General features: G+C 44.4%; 1 protein-coding gene across 1 annotated transcript in view; it reads left to right on the forward strand.

The window, feature by feature from the left end:
• Positions 1-19,233, forward strand: part of ipo8 (importin 8) — a gene marked incomplete in the record, with an annotated part of 477,409 nt that overhangs the window by 355,340 nt on the left and 102,836 nt on the right. Inside the window, 1 exon segment of the mRNA XM_037695763.1 lies at positions 17,589-17,655. Coding sequence (XP_037551691.1) covers positions 17,589-17,655 — 67 coding nt within the window.

Consider the following 19,233-nt stretch of genomic DNA (forward strand, 5'->3'; position numbering starts at 1 on the left):
AAGGCTGAATACACATAAGGCTGCAGGCCCAGACCTTGTGTCACCCTCCACGCTGAGACATTGTGCTGGAGAGTTGGCTCCGGTCTTCACAGGGATCTTCAACTCTTCACTGGAGTCATGCCACGTCCCAGCCTGTTTCAAGTCCTCCATCATCGTCCCTGTCCCCAAGAAGCCACGTGTCACAGGATCAAATGACTACAGACCTGTAGCTCTCACGTCTGTAGTCATGAAAACCTTTGAACGCTTGGTTTCATCTTACCTCAAGTCCATCACCAACCCCCTCCTGGACCCCCTGCAGTTTGCCTACAGGGCCAACAGGTCTGTAGATGACGCAATAAACCTGGCTCTTCACTTCATCCTGCAGCACCTGGACTCCCCAGGAACCTACGCCAGGATCCTGTTCGTGGACTTCAGCTCCGCATTTAACACCATCCTCCCTGCTCTGCTCCGAGACAAGCTCTCCCTGCTCCATGTACCTGACTCCACCTGCAGGTGGATCACAGACTTCCTGACAGACTGGAGTCAGTGCGTGCGGCTGGAGAGAGCTGTCTCGGACACTCGGACTATAAGCACAGGATCTCCACAGGGCTGTGTGCTTTCCCCCCTGCTTTTCTCCCTGTACACCAACTGCTGCACCTCCAGCCATGACTCTGTGAAACTTATTAAGTTTGCAGATGACACCACCCTCATCGGGCTCATCTCGGACGGTGTTGAGTCTGCATACAGGAGGGAGGTGGACCGGCTGGTGACCTGGTGCAGTAGCAACAACCTGGAACTCAATGCCCAGAAGACAGTGGAGATGATTGTGGATTTCAGGAAAGCCACAGCCCCTCTGCCCCCCTCACCTGTAATGATACCCCCATCACCACTGCAAATTCTTATCGGTTCCTCGGCACCACCATCACCCAGGACCTCAAGTGGGAGCCAACCATCAGCTCCCTCATCAAGAAGGCCCAGCAGAGACTGTACTTCCTGCGACAGCTGAAGAAGGCCAAGCTGCCGGCCAAGCTGATGGTGCAGTTCTACACGACCATCATCGAGTCCATCCTCAGCTCCTCCATCACGGTGTGGTACGCCGGGGCCACTGCCAGGGACAGACTCAGACTGCAGCGCGTTGTGCGCTCAGCTGAGAAGGTGATCGGCTGCAACCTTCCATCCCTCCACGACCTGTACGTCTCCAGGACTGTGAGGCGAGCAGGTCGGATCACAGCTGACCCTGCTCACCCTGCACACGGACTGTTTGAACCACTCCCTTCAGGCAGGAGGCTTCGGTCCATTCGGACCAGAACCTCCCGCCATAAGAACAGTTTCTTCCCCTCTGCTGTTGGACTCCTGAACACTCATAATGCTACCTCATAATGTCTGCTTTGGTCACATTACATCTGTATTATAACTGAATACTCCATCTGTACTGTTTTCTAAGCTTTTTTATTGTTTTCTATTGTATGGGTGTACATATGGTTATGTTATGTTTTTAATTTTACTTTATTTGTGGGTGTACACAGGCTTATGTCTTATGTAATGTTCTCATTTTTACTTAATTTTTACTTTATTTTTACTTTATTTTACTTTACTACTATTCGCACCTTATGTCAAAGCAAATTCCTAGTTTTTGAACCTCGTTCATTGACATGGCGATAATAAACTGATTCTGATTCTGATTCTGATGTCGTTTCAAGTGCATTAACAAGTTAGACGTGTTGCTGCTGCATATCCAATCTCCGTGAAACAACGTTGACACACAGCTTTGGATTTGCACTTGTCTTTTAACAAGAAAGCCATAATGTTCCCAAACAGGAGACTGCAATGAGATGCTAGGCTGCTAATGCAAGAGAAGTGGCCGTTGGTGGTGTATGGCGGCGGTCGGGGGCGTGGCTTCACTTTGACTGGGCGCTGGCTGGTCGGCCTGGTGTGACATTCGCAGTGGGGGGTGCTGTGTGTGTGGGGGGGGCGTAGGTGGCGTGCCGGGGCTTCTCCAGGCCTGTGGTGTGGGGCTCTTGGGGTGCCTGGCCCATGGTGTTCTGGGCCGGCTTCCCTCAGCTGCTGCTCCCTGCTGCGCTCTGGCCCCAGGCCTGGGGCCGGCTTGCGGTTGCTGTCGGGTGGGTGGAGCACATGGACGGCCCGACAGAGGCTCTGTCAGGCTGTCTGTGTGTGCCTATTTATGTCTTGGGTTGGGTTTTGTGTGGTCCCCTCTCTTGGATCAAATTGGGCCCCCCATTTAATGTAGGGTCTACTTCTCCCTGTCGCGCTCCCTCCATGGCTGGATATAATCTGAAGGAGTTGGTTGCCGGCGGGGCCTGTGGGCTCTTTGCTGCAGCCTCCTGGGGTTTCTGCATTGTGGTTGCTGGGGGTCGCCCGGGGCTTCCCTCTGGTTCTCTCTGGGGGGGTTGCGGTTGTCCCTGTTGGGGGACTCCCGGGGCTATGGGCTAGGGGTCCGCTGTGTGTCTGTGGCTCCGGTCCTCCCTGTGTTACCATCTTATCCTGTGGGGACGGGTCTGTGTGTCCCCACATCCACTATTGAGCATTTTTATGGAGAAACCTTATAGTGACAAGCATGCTCAAACAGGTGTTTAGATTCAAGTGTTTATCAGATACACACTCAATTAGGTTTTGGTGGCCACTAAATACATCTTGTATTACCATGTACCATATAAAATACTTTCTAATGATGTTATAAGTATCACCATACATGTTGTTTGTTGTTGTGGTTTCTCAGTTATGTCTTTTTTTTTCTTTCCACAGGTCTACAGGCAGACTTCAATGATGTTGATTTGTGCTCTCTTTATACCGCTCGCTCTCCTCTATTCCTATCTCCTTGTTTCCCTTTTAACCCTTCTCACATGTTTCTGCTTTGTTTTCTTCTTTGTTTTTTCATCCCTATGTCCATTACATCTGAAACAAACCCAAAGCAGGGCTCACACAGACCAGTATTTGCAGTTTGACTCCCATCACCCTTTGGAGCACAAGTTAGGAATCATCAGGACTCTGTATCACAGAGCAGACAGCGTCCCCACTAGCTCAGGAGCCAGGCAGAAGGAGAAATCCCACACAAGACAGGCTCTAGAGCAATGTGGATATCCTAACTGGGCCTTCCTGGAAGCAGAGAAGAAACCCAAACAGGTCTCCAGTCAGCCATCAGGTGAAAAGGATGAACCCAGACCCAGACCAGTGGTCATTCCATATGTTGAGGGAGTATCAGAGAAACTGAGACATTTATTTTCTAAACACAACATCCCAGTGGCTTTTAAACCCCAAAATACATGATGGCAGACTGGTTCATCCCAAAGATCCAGTCCCTCGGCACAAACAGAGTAATATTTTGTATGCTGTTCATTGTCAGGAGGGCTGTGATCAGTCTTACATCGGGGAAACTAAACAGCCACTAGCCAAAAGGCTGGCCCAGCACAGAAGAGCAACATTATCAGGCCAGGATTCAGCGATCTACACTTATCTCCAGGCCAGTGGTCACTCTTTCTGGGATGAAGATGTTCACATCCTGGATAGAGAGGAACAATGGACAGCACCTCAGACTGAGGAAGTCTTTCGGATGAAAGACGAAACGTTTCTACATTTTTTTGTTTGTTTTTCTTTGTTTTGTTTTTTGAATGTCCAGAGGACCAGATTTAACTTTTTTAGATTTTTCTACCTGGATTATTGAGCATGCATCAGGATAAACCCAAAGCAAATTCTAGTAAAGTTTTATTTATATATCAAGTGGAGCATTAAGGCCAGCCATAATGCCCTGTTTGTGAAAGTAAATCTGTTGGGCATCACCTTGATACTCAGACAATAATTCTTAGTGCCACAATGCCAAACAGGACAAGGGAGAAAAAAAAAGCTACTAGAAGAGACGTTCACTTGTGGATGACGTTGTTTCAAGTGCGTTAACAAGTTAGACATGTTGCCTGCATCAGATCCAATCTCCGTGAAACACCATCAACACAGCTTTGGATTTACACTTGTCTTTTAACAAGAAAACCATAATGTTCCCAAACAGGAGACCGCAATGAGATGCTAGGCTGCTAATGCTACACGTACTACAAGATAATAGTGCCGTGCTGAAACACTCTTAGGAACTTTAGTTTTGCGACGCATGATCTCTCATTTATAAAATTTAATGAGTGAGAAAATAACTGAAACGGTATGCACATGGACCGAACCTAACATTCTGTACCGAAACAGTTCAATACACCCACATGTACCATTGCACCACTAATACCTACTACTCCACCCTCCCTGAACATAGGAGGATCTGCAGTGGAAGTGGTCTCCAGCTACAAGTACTTGGGTGTGCACCTGAATGACAACCTCAGCTAGGGAAACAACACTACCAGCCTGATCATGAAAGCACATGAGCAACTCTACATCCTCATGCGGCTGAGGCGAGTTGGACTGGGAAGCTCAGTCCTCACCTCCTTCTACAGGTGTGCAGTGGAGAACATCCTGTGTTCCAGCATCAACGTTTGGCATGGAGGCTGCACAGCCGCAGAAAGAAAAGCTTTGCAGAGAGTGGTGAAGGCTGCACAGAAGTCTGTCAGAATCAGCCTCCCCACCATCACAGACATCTACACCTCTAGATGCAGGAAGAGGGCCACCTGCATCATGAAGGACCCCACTCACCCAGCACACACACTTTTTGCCCCACTCCCCTCAGGCAGGAGGTTGAGGAGCATTAAGTGTAGAACCACTAGACTGAGGAACAGCTTCCCCCCTGAGGCTGTTAGACTCATAAATCCCTAACCAAGATAATCACTATAAGGAAAAAAAACAGAAATTAAAAATCACTGTACAGTAGTCCCTTGCTACTTCAAGGTTCATTTGTCTCAGGTTCGCTATATCGCAGATTTTCAAATTAAGATTGGACATGACACAATTGGCTGATTGATGGATGAGCCATCGGTTATTTATTTAAAATAAATTACTTTAAATGATTTTGCACCAGGGCAGCACGGTGGCGCAACTGGTAGAGCTGCTGCCTCTCAGCGAGCTGGTCCTTGGTTCAAACTCCGGTCCAGGGGCCTTTCTGGGTGGAGTTTGCATGTTCTCTCCGTGCATGTGTGGGTTTTCTCCGGGTGCTCCGGTTTCCTCCCACAGACCAAAAACATGCAAGTTGGCTGATTGGTAACTCTAAATTGTCCCTAGGTGTGAATGAGAGAGTGAATGGTTGTTTGTCTCGTTTGTCTCTATGTGGCCCTGTGATGTACTTGCGACCTGTCCAGGGTGTACCCCGCCCCTCGCACAGTGATTGCTGGACATGGGCACCAGCGACCCCCGTGACCCAAAATGGAGTAAGCGGGTAAAGATAATGGATGGATGGATGGATTTTGCACCATCTGTGAAGCCCACAAGTGGATGGGAAAGTACCCTTATGCAGCCGATCAGCTGAGTTCCTTCTCTGCGCACACACATTTCTCGGGCTGTGGCTTTGTGAATGGGTAACCCTTTGCTGTCCAGATGCTCCGATCGACTTTTGTCTTCCAACTTAAAATTCAAAGTATGTCACATCGTAAAAATCAACATAATCACAAAATATAAAAGTATTAAAAGTTATTTTTAATTATTTTAGAACTTCTATGTTCAGTTGTTGAATTGTAATTGATCAAGAAGTATATTTCTGCTCCGTGCTGCATAGCTGAAGCTGTGTGACATCACTTTGATGTGATTGGGAGGAATGGCCTCTCTGATCTGAACCCGAGCGGTGTTCTGTTGTTGGACTTCTGTGCTAGTCATAGTTTGTCCATCACGAAAACCATGTTTGAACAAAAGGGTGTCCATAAGTGCACTTGGCACCAGGAGGCCCTAGGTCATAGATCGATGATTGACTTCATAGTCGTGTCATCTCATTTGCAGCCATTTGTTTTGGACACTCGGGTAAAGAGAGGAGCTGAGCTGTCAACTGATCACCACCTGGTAGTGAGTTGGATCAGAAGATGCCGGACAGACCCAGTAGACCCAAATGTGTAGTGAGGGTTTGCTGGGAACGCCTGGCAGAAAAACTCGTCAGAAAGATCTTCAACTCTCACCTCCGGGAGAGCTTTGTGAAGCTGAGGTGGGAGACATTGAGTCTGAGTGGGCCATGTTCCGCACCTCGCTTGTTGAGGTAGCTGCCTTGAGCTGTGGACACAAGGTTGTCAGTGCTTCTCACGGTGGTCATCCACAAACTCGGTGGTGGACACCCCGGGTTAGGGAGGTTGTCAAGCTGAAGAAGGAGTCCTATCGGGCCTTGTTGGCCAGTGGAACTCTGGAGGCAGCTGAGGAGTACCAGAGGGCTAAGCGGTGTGCAGCCTTGGCTGTTGCTGAGGCAAAAGCTCGGATGTGGGAGGAGTTCGGTGAGACCTTGGATAGAGACTCTCGGTCGACTCTGAGGAGATTCTGGCAAACCATCAGGCGGCTGAAGAGGGGAAAGCAGCACTTTACTAACATATCCGGGAGTGGATGAGATTCACCCAGATTTCCTTAAGGCTATGGATGTAGTGGGGCTGTCTTGGCTGACACACCTGTGCAATGTCGCGTGGACATTCGGGGCAGTGCCACTGGACTGGCAGACTGGGGTGGTGGTTCCCCTCTTCAAAAAGGGGGACCGGAGGGTGTGCTCCAATTATAGGGGCATCACTCTCCTTAGCCTCCCTGGTAAGGTCCATTCAGGGGTACTGGAGAAACGAGTCCTATCGTTGGTCGAACCTCAGATCCAGGAGGAACAATGTGGATTTCGTCCTGGCTCTGGAACACTGGATCAGCTCTTTACCCTCGCTTTACCCTTGAGGGGTCATGGAAGTTTGCCCATCCAATCTACGTGTTTTGTGGACTTGGAGAAGGCGTTCGATCGTGTTCTTTGGGGTACACTGTGGGGGGTGCTCCGTGAGCATGGGATTGGAGGCCCGTTGTTATGGGCTGTTCAGTCCCTATACAAGCGGTGCGAGAGTTTGGTTCGTATTGCTGGCAGTAAGTCGGACCCCTTCAGGGTGGGAGTTAGACTCCGCCAGGGCTGCCCGTTGTCACCGATTCTGTTCATAACTTTTATGGACAGAATTTCTTGGTGCAGCCAGCTGGCGGAGGGTTTCCGATTCGGTGGCCTCAGGATTCCATCTCTGCTCTTTGCAGATGATGTGGTCCTGTTGGTGTCATCATGCCGTGATCTTCAGCTCTCACTGGAGCGGTTCGCAGCAGAGTGTGAAGCGGCTGGGATGAGAATCAGCACCTCCAAATCTGAGGCCATGGTCCTCAACCGGAAAAGGGTAGATTGCTCTCTTCAGGTCGAGGGTGAGGTTCTGCCTCAAGTGGAGGAGTTCAAGTATCTCGGGGTTTTGTTCACGAGTGAGGGAAGAATGGAGCGTGAGATTGACAGACAGATTGTTGCAGCATCTGCAGTATTGCGGACTCTGTACCGGTCCGTTGTGATGAAGAGAGAGCTCAGCTGTAAGGCAAAACTCTGTTTACCAGTTGGTCTACATTCTTACTCTCACCTATGGTCATGAGCTCTGGGTAGTGACCGAAAGAATGAGATTGCGGATACAGGCGGTTTGAAATGAGTTTTCTCCGCAGGGTAGCTGGACTCTCCCTTAGAAATAGGGTGAGAAGTTCGGTTATCCGGGAGAGACTCGGAAAAACCATTACTCCTCCATGTTGAGAGGAGCCAGTTGAGGTGGTTCAGGCATCTGGTAAGGCTGCCTTGCCCCTTGGGCACCTCCCTAGAGAGGTGCTTCAGGCATGTCCAACTGGGAGGAGACCCCGAGGAAGACCCAGGACACGCTGGAGAGACTATGTCTCTCGGTTGGCCTGGGAACGCCTTGGAATCCTCCCAGAAGAGCTGGAAGAAGTGGCTGTGGAAAGAGATGTCTGGGCCTCCCTGCTCAAGCTGCAGCCCCCGTGACCCGACTTCGGAATAAGCGGAAGATAATGGATGGATGGATGTAAGGATGGATGTAATATTTTAAATGAACAATCCATGCTGTATGGATTGTTTATTTAAAATATTACAGTATTTAAATTTAAATTGTTTATTTAAGGAGGGAGATTGGGAGGCTGACGATGCACGATCGTGGTGAGACGTATTGTGTCGCTTCCTGTTGGTCTGTTGGTAGCGCGAGTGAATTGTTTGCTTGAGTCGTCTCTGTTTTCTGGATTTATCTGTCTTTTGCACAGTTTTTCATTCTAGTTCACAAACACACTTAGTACAGTTGTTTTTCTACTGTTGGATAGTGCTTAAAACACCTTTTATCTTTCAACGCTTCTCGTTTTTATTTGTGTATTTGGCTCTGCTAGCTCTTGCTAGCGTTAGCTTAGCATGACTACTGCTTCTCTCACTGCTTCCTCTGTTTTCACTTGTTCCGTGGGTCAGATGTTTAGCTACTCCTCTGCCTCCTTTAGTGGTAATGATACATGTAACAAATGTAGTCTTATGGTATCTTTGGAGGATAGGCTGTCTGAACTAGAAGCTCAGCTCCACGCTGTAGAAAAACCAGTAGCTAGCCAGGTCCCCTTAGACAGCGCAAAACCACAGTGACTAGCTCCCGTTAGCGGTTCTCCAGCAGACCCCGAGCAGCCGGGACCCCAGGCCGGCTGGGTGACGGTCCGGAGCAAGCATAGTGCTAAGGCTAAGCCCCCAGTTCACCACCGACCCGTTCACATTTCTAATCAATTTTCCTCGCTCAGTGACACAACCACTGAGAAGCAGACCCTGGTTATTGGCAGCTCCATAGTCCAAAACATGGCTTTAGGGACTCCAGTGGCCATAGTCAAATGCATTCCGGGGGCCAGAGCGGGCGACATAGAATCTTATTTGAAACTGCTGACTAAGGCTAAATACAGTAAGGTTGTTATTCACGTCGGCGGTAATGACACCCGGTTAGGCCAATCGGAGGTCACTAAAATTAATGTTGCTTCGGTGTGTGACTTGCTAAAACCATGTCGGACTCCGTAGTTTTCTCTGGCCCCCTCCCCAACCTGACCAACGATGACATGTTTAGCTATATGTCGTCGTTTAACCACTGTGTGTCCAGGTGGTGTTCTGACAACGACGTGGGCTACATAGATAACTGGAGTTCTTTCTCGGGAAAACCTGGTCTGATGCGGAGAGACGGCATCCACCCCACTTTGGACGAAGCCGCTCTTCTTTCTAGAAATATGGCTGATTTTGTTTATCCCCCAAATTTTTGCCAACCCTTGGTCCAGTCCAGGAAGCAGAGTTGTTGTCCTTCACACCTCTCTGCTGCTTCTCCTCTGTTACCTACCCACACCCCCATTGAAACAGTGTCAACTCGCCCACGACTCAAATTAAATAAACCAAAACTCAGCTCTAAAAATGTAAACCATAAAAATCTTATTAAAATAAACACAGTTACTTTACCTGAGCAAAATCATAAAATCATTAAATGTGGATTATTGAACATCAGATCTCTTTCCTCCAAATCCCTGTTAGTTAATGATCTGATAACTGATCATCATATTGATTTATTCTGTCTAACAGAAACTTGGCTACAACAGGAGGATTTTGTTAGTATAAATTAATCCACTCCTGTTAAATATTTAAATTTTCATGTTCCTAGAACAACTGGCTGAGGTGGAGGAGTAGCTTTTATTTTTCAGTCAGGATTATTGAATAATGCTAAACCAGTTATTAGTTATGATTCTTTAGAATCGCTGTCCCTCAGTCTTTCTTGACCAAAATGAAAATCAGAAACACCACTTTTACTAGTTGTTATATATTGTCCACCAGGCGCTTATTCTCAGTTTTTGTGTGAATTCTCAGAATTATTAACTGACTTACTATTGAATACTGATAAAATCATCATAATGGGTGATTTCAATATTCATGTAGATGTTGAAAGTGATAGCTTAAGCATAGCCTTTAATAATTTAATAGACTCATTTGGTTTTACCCAAAACGTCCGCACATCTACTCATACTTATCATCACACTCTTGATTTAGTTCTGACCTATGGTATAGAGATTGACTTGATAATAGTTCCTCAAAATCCTATTCTGTCCGACCATTTTTTAATAACCTTTGAGTTTACAATAAATGACTACACAGTCACTGAGAGTAAATTTCATCTCAGCAGGTGCTTATCAGAAAATGCTGTATCCAAATTTAAACAATCTCTTCCATCAATGTTTTCCTCTGTCTTGCAGAGTAATGCATCAGAGAACAGTGACTTAGATCATCTAGTTGATCATCTTACAACTTCAATGCAAACTTCACTTGATAAAATTGCTCCACTGAAAAAGAAAGTAATCAGTCAGAGGAAACTGGCTCCTTGGTTCAATTCTGAGTTACGTACTTTAAAGCAGGCATCTAGAAACCAGGAGAGAAAATGGCGCTCTACTAATGTTGAAGAGTTTTATTTAACTTGGAAAGATAGCCTGCTAACATATAAAAAAGCTCTCCATAATGCTAGAACTTTATATTACTCATATTTAATAGAGGAGAATAAAAATAACACTGGGTTTCTGTTTAGTACTGTTGCTAGACTAATGAAAAGTCCCATTTCTGTTGAACCATGTATTCCTACAACTATAAGTAGTGATGACTTCATGAAATTCTTTATAAATAAAATTATTTCAATTAGAGAGAAAATTCAAACCATCCTTCCTTCTACTATCTCTACTCTCCTGTCAAATGAGGCAACTTTAAAAAAAAATTCACTAGAGCCCGATTTATGTTTGGACAGTTTTTGTCCTGTTGAGCTCTCTGAAGTGTCAAAACTAATAACCTCATCCAAACCATCCACATGTCTGCTAGATCCCATCCCAACCAGACTGTTTAAAGAGGTATTTCCCCTAATTAATTTCCACATTTTGGATCTACTTAATTTGTCTTTAATGGATGGTTATGTACCACAGCGCTTTAAGGTTGCTGTAATTAAAACTTTACTTAAGAAGTCTGACCTTGATTCAGAAATTCTGGCCAATTATAGACCTATATCTAATCTAACTTTCATCTCAAAAATTCTAGAGAAAATAGTTGCAGGTCTGTTGCGTGAACATCTACAAATAAATAATCTGTTTCAAGAGTTTCAGTCAGGGTTTAGAGCTTATAGCACAGAAACAGCACTAGTAAAAGTAACTAATGATATTCTCATGGCCTCAGACAATGGACTTGTGTCTATACTGGTCCTATTAGACCTTAGTGCTGCATTTGATACAGTTGATTACAATACTTTACTACAGAGGCTTGAATATGATATTGGGATTACAGGAACAGCTCTAAAATGGTTTAAATCATATATATCTGATAGATTCCAGTTTGTAAATGTAAATAATAAATCTTCTTCATACACCAAAGTTAGTCATGGAGTTCCTCAGGGCTCATTGCTTTGGCCAATACTCTTTACTTTATATATGCTTCCATTAGGTAAAGTTATTAAACACCATGGGATAAATTTTCATTGTTATGCTGATGACACATAATTATATTTGTCCATTAAACCCAATGAATCCAATCAACTACGTAGACTACAAGCATGTCTTAAAGACATAAAAACCTGGATGACCCTTCATTTTCTGTTTTTGAATGGTAAATTGTAAATGGACTGTACTTAATAAGCCTTTCTATCTTATTTCAAGACACGCAAAGCACTTTACATTACAATCTGTGTCCTCATTTACCCATTCATACAGCACTCTACTAGCTCTCTAAAAAAGCTAATTGAACAAATCATTCTAAAGAGCATAATCAGAGCTTTATCACATTCATACACAGATGGGACACACATCTGAGGCTATGAGGGGTTCAGTGTCTTGATGTCCTGATGACTCCTAACTTGTGCTCCAAAGGGTGTACACCTCGGTTTGCAACCCGAGGTGTACCGCAAACCCACCCACACAGACCAGTATTTGCAGTTTGACTTCCATCACCCTTTGGAGCACAAGTTAGGAGTCATCAGGACTCTGTATCACAGAGCAGACAGCATCCCCACTAGCTCGGGAGCCAGGCAGAAGGAGAAATCCTACACAAAACAGTCTCTAGAGCAATGTGGATATCCTAACTGGGCCTTCCTGAAAGCAGAGAAGAAACCCAAACAGGACTCCAGTCAGCCAACAGGTGAAAAGGAGGAACCCAGACCCAGACCAGTGGTCATTCCGTATGTTGAGGGGGTATCAGAGAAACTGAGACGTTTATTTTCTAAACATAACGTCCCAGTGGCTTTTAAACCCCAAAATACAATACGGCAAAGACTGGTTCATCCCAAAGATCCAGTCCCCCGGCACAAACAGAGTAATGTTGTGTATGCTGTTCATTGTCAGGAGGGCTGTGATCAGTCTTACATCGGGGAAACTAAACAGCCACTGGCCAAAAGGATGGCCCAGCACAGAAGATCAACATCATCAGGCCAGGATTCTGCAGTCTACACTCATCTCCAGGCCAGCGGTCACTCTTTCAAGGATGAAGATGTTCACATCCTGGACAGAGAGGAACGATGGTTTGAGAGAGGAGTAAAGGAGGCCATCTTTGTGAAAAGAAATCGTCCATCATTAAACAGGGGTGGAGGCCTCCGGGTTCAACTGTCCCCCTCTTACAATGCTGTGATTGCTAGTATCACTCAGCCCTCTGTGAGTAGTAAACAGCCATCAGGTGCTAATGACCCATTGTTAGGCAGATGGTCCTTCTTGAGCATGTGATCAGCTGGTTTTGGTTGTCAGCAGCAAACTGGTTGATCCACTCTGAGAAGGTGCTATTTAAGAGACTGAGCTGAAAACAGCACCTCAGACTGAGGAAGTCTCTTGGATGAGAGACGAAACGTTTCTAGATTTTTTTGCTTTGTTTTGTTTTTTTGTTTTTTTTTGAATGTCCAGAGGACCAGATTGAACTTTTTTGGATTTTTCTACCTGGATTATTGAGCATGCATCAGGATATCTTAGATAGAGAACTTTACTAATTGGCTTTTATGTATGTGAATGTTCCTGTAAAGTGCCCTAGGACAACTTTGTTGTGATTTGGCGCTATATAAATAAACTGAATTGAATTGAATTGAGTAACAGGTGATGAGTGTGACTGACTGACTGTGTCTCTCAGAAACCAAGATGGTAAGAGGATCACCAATTCCACCATTGTTGCGCAGAAAGATAGTGCAGCAATACCAGAATGATGTTACCCAGTGTAAAATAGCAAAGACTTTTAAATTATCATCATCAACCGTGCATAACATCATCAAAAGATTCAGAGAATCTTGAACAATCGCTGTGCATAAGGTTCAAGGCCGTAAAACTCTACTGGATGCTCGTGATCTCCGGGCCCTTAAACGTCACTGCACCTCAAACAGGAATGCCACTGTCAAGGAAACAACAGAATGGGCTCAGGAATACTTCCAGAAAGTATTGTCAGTGAACACAATCCACCGTGCCATCCGCCGTTGCCAGCTGAAACTCTACAGTGCAAAGAGGAAGCCATTTCTAAGCAAGTTCCACAAGCTCAGACGTTTGCACTGGGCCAGGGGTCATTTAAAATGGAGTGTGGCAAAATGGAAGACTGTTCTGTGGTCAGATGAGTCACGATTTGAAGTTCTTTATGGAACACTGGGATGCCATGTCATCCGAACCAGAGAGGACAAGGATAGCTCAAGTTGTTATCAACACTCCGTTCAGAAGCCTGCATCACTGATGGTATGGGGTTGCATGAGCGCTTGTGGCATGGGCAGCTGGCATGTCTGGAAAGGCACCATTAATGCAGAGAACTATGTTCAGGTTCTAGAACAGGGGTGCCCAACCTTTTTTGAACCAAGAGCTACTTTTGAAGTCGGCACTTTGCCGAGAGCTACTCGTCCAGTCTCATTATCAACAAACATAATTTTTCATCAATCCCTACTCCTCACTTCTTTAAAGTAAATAAAACAGAACGTGATGTGTCTATAGGAGACAACTTTTTATGCAAGCTGTATAAAATAAATGTGTCTCTACCTTAGTGGGACTTCTGACACTGAGAGGAGGAGGCCAGGGTCTCATAAGATGGGCAGTATGAGGTGGTTGCGAGGCGCAGGCAGGTCTCCAGATGATCATCATTCATTGTGGATCTGTTTTTGGACTTGATGATTTTCATGTGTGAAAAAGCAGACTCACACAGGTAGGTAGATCCAAAAAGTGCTGTTAAGTTCAAAGCACATCTTCGGATGTTAGGATACTTTTCTTCTGACAGCAGACTCCAGAACTCTCCATCCACGCCAGGTGATGCTCTGGATTTGATCCCAATGTCATTTTGCAGACTCAACACCTCATTTTCAACACCAGAGCTGTCCAGCTGAAACACGGACACCAATTTGGACACAATGTCATCCACATCAACATTTCCAAAAGGATAACACATGTAGCTGGTAACAGGCTCGATGGAGGAAAAGTCAGTAAATCGTCTCTCAAATTCTGCTGAGATGCTCTGAACCTGCTTAGAATAGTGTGCACTGTCCAGTTGTGGGACCTCTTTCCCTTGGCGCTGTAGCTCTGCCTCCATGTGTGGGAAGTTTCGCAGGTCCCTGCGTTGCAGCCGACTTGTGAGCAGTTGCAGCCTGCTTTTGAAGGTGCTCACAGAACTGATCATGTGGATTATGTTTTTGTCCTTTCCCTGAAGCTCCAAATTCAGTTCATTGAGCAGGCTGGTGAGATCTGTGAGGAAGGCTAAATCCAAAAGCCACTGGGTGTCCTCTAGTTTTGAATGTTCACCATGATCTGACAGCTTCAGAAAATCCCTGATCTCAGGCAACAGCTCACTGAATCTGTCCAGAAATGTACCTCTGCTTAGCCACCTGACGTCCATGTGCAGCAGCAGGTCTGTTTGGTCTGCTCCTGCCTCCTCCAAGTGAGCCCGGAACAACCTCCTCTGCAGACTCCTGGCCCTTATAGAACACACAGTTTTCATGGCAACATCCATCACGTCCTTCATGTTTAAAATCTTCCCACACAGGGCCTGTTGGTGGATGATGCAGTGATAGTGCAAAATGTCTGGGAAAGCATCATTCTGCTTGCAGAGTGCAACAAATCCACTGGTGTGACCAGTCATTGCTGGAGCGCCATCAGTTGTTATAGAAATTAGTTTAAAGAGGGGCAAGTTGCTTTTATTAACAAACTCCATAAACACATTAAAAATATCTTCTCCTCTTGTATGTCCCTTCAAAGGCAAGATGGTGAGCAGCTCCTCTTTTGCACTCATGTCTGCAAAGGCCATTCTGATAAAAACACACAGCTGGGCTACATCCACCATGTCTGTCGACTCATCAAACTGAAGAGAGAAACACTCACATTGTTCCACGTCCTTTTTTAGCTGCTCCTCCACATCCACAGCCATTCCCTCACATCGTCGTGTCACTGTTTGTCTGGACAACTGCACGTCTTTAATAGCAGCTACGATCTCACTTTTATTTTTAAAATCATGAAAAAGCGCATCTGCAGCCTCAATAAACGCTTCTTTCATAACTTGTCCATCGCTGAAAGACTTCTTATGTTGAGCCAGGATGCGGCTAACACGGTAGGAAGCTATCGTAGCAGCTTTACCTTTTGTGCTGGGGCGAGTGAAGACTGATTGCTGGGCTGCAAGCTTGTTTTTTAGCTCCCGCACTTTCTGAGTCCGTAAAGAACTTTTAAGAGGGAAATCTGTCTCAAACCGTTTGTGCATCGTCTTGAAATGCCGCTCCAAGTTACACTTTTTGGGTAAGGCAACGCTCGAATTACAGATGAGGCAAATGGACTTCGAATTAGAATAAACAAAAAAATACTCCTCCTCCCACTCTGTGTGAAAATAATAAGTTTTCGTTTGCTTGTTCGCTAGTTTTCCATCCATGTTTTCTGCGCACCGACATTACTCCACTACTGAGCCTAAAGTCTCGTGAGAGCGCTGTGTCACCGCACCCAAAACTCGCGAGACTATGTCTGTGAGAATACAAGTCAAGGCTTCGCTTCGCTGGCGACTGGGAACCAGCTCAGTCGCCCGCGAGCGACTGGTTGGGCACACCAGTTCTAGAACAACATATGCTCCCATCTAGACGTCATCTCTTTCAGGAAAGACTGCATTTTTCAATGCAGGGTGGTGGTGGTGGTGGGGGGGTTTGTGTGGGTGGGTGGCGGGGTTGCGTGGTTGGGGGGTTGGGGGGGGAGGTGTTAACGGGAGTCTGAGGGTCCTACCCCAGAGAATTTTGGACAAAGTATATGCCATTTCCTGCATTCTGGTGTATTTTACAAATGTTTATTACAGTAGATTAACATGAAACAAAGGATGTAAACTCAATATTGAAATGACTAAATGTAAACCGCTGCAGCTCTGCAGGTAAGGAGTGTTCACTTGAGGACAGATTGAGGTAGCTGATTTGTCAGTTGCTTCATTGTCAGTTATAAACATCAACATTAAAATAAACAAACATTTGAAATATATCAGTCTGTGTGTAACAATTGAATATACAAGTTTCACTTTTTGAATGGAATTACTGAAATAAATCAACTTTTTCACAAATTCTAATTTTATAACCAGCACCTGTATTTCAAATTTACTTTTAATCACTTTATGTGTGATTTATAAGTGTATTAAGTGCAGGATCATTTCTTATTTAATTAGTATATCCCACACCGGGGTCAGCTGTGCCTCTTCATCCTCCTCCCTGCTCCGCAGTGATTCACACATCAGATTGTACACAAAAGCGCAGGAACTTATGCATAGTGCCAAACTTTACTTATATTTGTTTTTAAATAAAATTGCCCATGACTCTGAACTTTTAGGGGCAGATATTTTTTTACAAGCAAAAGCAGAAATGCAAAGGAACAGCTCTGATGTGAATTCAGAAAAGTTCAAGACAAAACCAGCTCTGATGTGATATTAGGAGGCTTTGTTTAAAATGATAGTTTTATTTAGTTAATAGTCACTCTTTGTCAGGCAGGTTGAAAAATATGCAGTGATCCTTCAAATGCGCAGACACGGCCGCACACCTCATCCTGTCCTGTCTGCTCCAGACCATGCAGCTAAATTACTCCACCCGAACGGGCACTGTAGAACCAATCTGTGCATGCATCTTAACAGAAACTGAAACTTACCACTTGTGTATATTGACCTGCGTCAATGGTGAATCATTGACAGATGTGGTGGAGATAATCTGGTGATTTTTCAAAATAAAAGTTGTTGTTTTTTTTTCTGTGGGCCCGGTATAAATTGACCCATGACCCGGTACCGGTCTGCGGCCCGGTGGTTGGGGACCACTGTGCTATGGTATGGTATTGCTGTCTTACTCCTTTTGAAGAGTTAAAATGACATGTAAGCTCCTCTTATTTTTAAATACATTTTCAACTGTTTCATCTGTTTCTGATTTGGCATCAGCAAGATACTTAAGCACTTTATTTTAACACCAAACATTTTGAGGCATTTGGATGTGTGCATGTATTTGTTTCATAAATCAGAATATGGTATGTTATTCCATAGTTTATAATAAACCTAAATGGAAAAAGCATTAAAATTATTGCAATAATAAAGGTATTTTTTAGTTTTGTGTTGTGTTATTGATGTTTTTCTTCTATAAATGAAATGACAGAACATTTTTCAGGAGAGTTTAATTTTTCTATTAAAATTATTTTATCACTGTTTTGAAATTATTTGTTTGTTTGCTTGTTTGTTTATCTCTTAGATCACTCTGCAACTGGAGGGGATCTGTTTACAGGTGATCGGCTTGGTGTTGCAGAAGCCCATCATAGGTATGGCAGGTGTGTGTTCTTATGGGGCATAGTCGTCGTCTTCTTCTTTCAGCTTTTCCCTTTTCAGGGGTCGCCACAGCTAGTCATCCTCCTCCATCTCATTCTGTCCTCTGTCCTCACTCCAATTACCTCCATGTCCTCTCTAACTGCATCCATATTCATTCAACCTTTATTTATACAGGTTAATACCACTGAGGCTCGGGGGCTCATTTACATGAGAGACCTGATTCTAATAAAGAGTGATGACAACAGTAAACAACAAAGACAACAGTAGACAAACATAAAAGGAAGCATACCATTTGAGAAGAACAAGTGAAAGAAAATTACATTAAAAAATTAAACAAAAAAAACAGCTAGGTTGTAAGGCGATGTAGGATACTAAAAACAAGAACATGTCTGCAATGGTTGTTCCCAGGAACTTAGCAGATGCTTGAAGCCACTTAGAGAGGTCAATGTCAAGAGCTTAAGGTCTTTTTGTAAGATATTCCAGGAAATGGGAGCGGAGTAGGAGAAGGCCCTTTTGCCAAGTTCAGTCCTCACTGAGGGAACACTGCAGGTAATTATGTTCTGAGAGTGCACACTGTATCTGCACTCACGTAGTGACATGGAAGAGGAGTTGTATGAAGGCAACAGAACAAGAAGTGATTTAAAGATGAAAATGAACCAATGTGAGAGTCTGCATGAAGTTAATGACATCAAGTTAATTATTGAATACAGGATGCAATGGTGGGTACGATAGTTACAGCCAGTTATGAATCTTAGCGCACCTTGGTAGGCAGCGTCCAAGCAATTAAAAAAATTTTAATTTAAATTTTATTTATAAATAATCTCATGAACTCATCACTGCCTATAGTTGTAGGGATATATGAATTAACTGAGATAGTATTTTTCATTATACTAGCTATGGTGATGAAAAGGAACCTTGGGTTATTTTATTCTCATCAATTAAAGATGAATAATAAAGTTCTAGTTTTATAGAACACTTTTTTGTATGTTAGCAGGCTCTCTCTTCAAGATAAGTAAAATTCTTCAACGTTAGTGGAGCACCATTTTCTTTCCAGCTGTCTAGATGCCTGCTTTAAAGTATGTATATCAGAATTGAACTAAGGAGCTAGTCTCATCTGATTGATTACCGTAATTGCCAGTGTTCAAGCCACTACTTTTTTCTCACACTTTGTACCCCGCGGTTTATATGCAGGAGTGTCTAATTTATGTATGTTTTTCATAGTTTTCATAAGTTATATTTTTTTATTTTATTTTGACAGACTTCCTGCAGTCTCTCTGTAACTTCCTGCCACTAACTAACATTTGCATTTAGCAGAGCTGGACACTCATAGCTCCCAGCACCTTGTCCCTCTTGGGGGCAGGCGTTTGTGACCCAGAGTGAATGCCCTCAAATATCCACATGTAAAAAGCCTCTTGCTCAGGGTTTCAAATTCCCTACTTCCGGTAAGATGGCACCTGTGTACTGACTTGCAATCCACCTCTGCTGACGGTGTTCGTATTATTTGTTTTTTTCATTTCTCATCTGTGACATTAACTCGCTTATTTTGATCAATATGAGTGTAACTCTGGAAC

Source organism: Nematolebias whitei, chromosome 22 (assembly GCF_014905685.2).
Source record: "Nematolebias whitei isolate Nwh7 chromosome 22, NemWhi1, whole genome shotgun sequence".
Classification (NCBI taxonomy): Eukaryota; Metazoa; Chordata; class Actinopteri; order Cyprinodontiformes; family Rivulidae; genus Nematolebias; species Nematolebias whitei.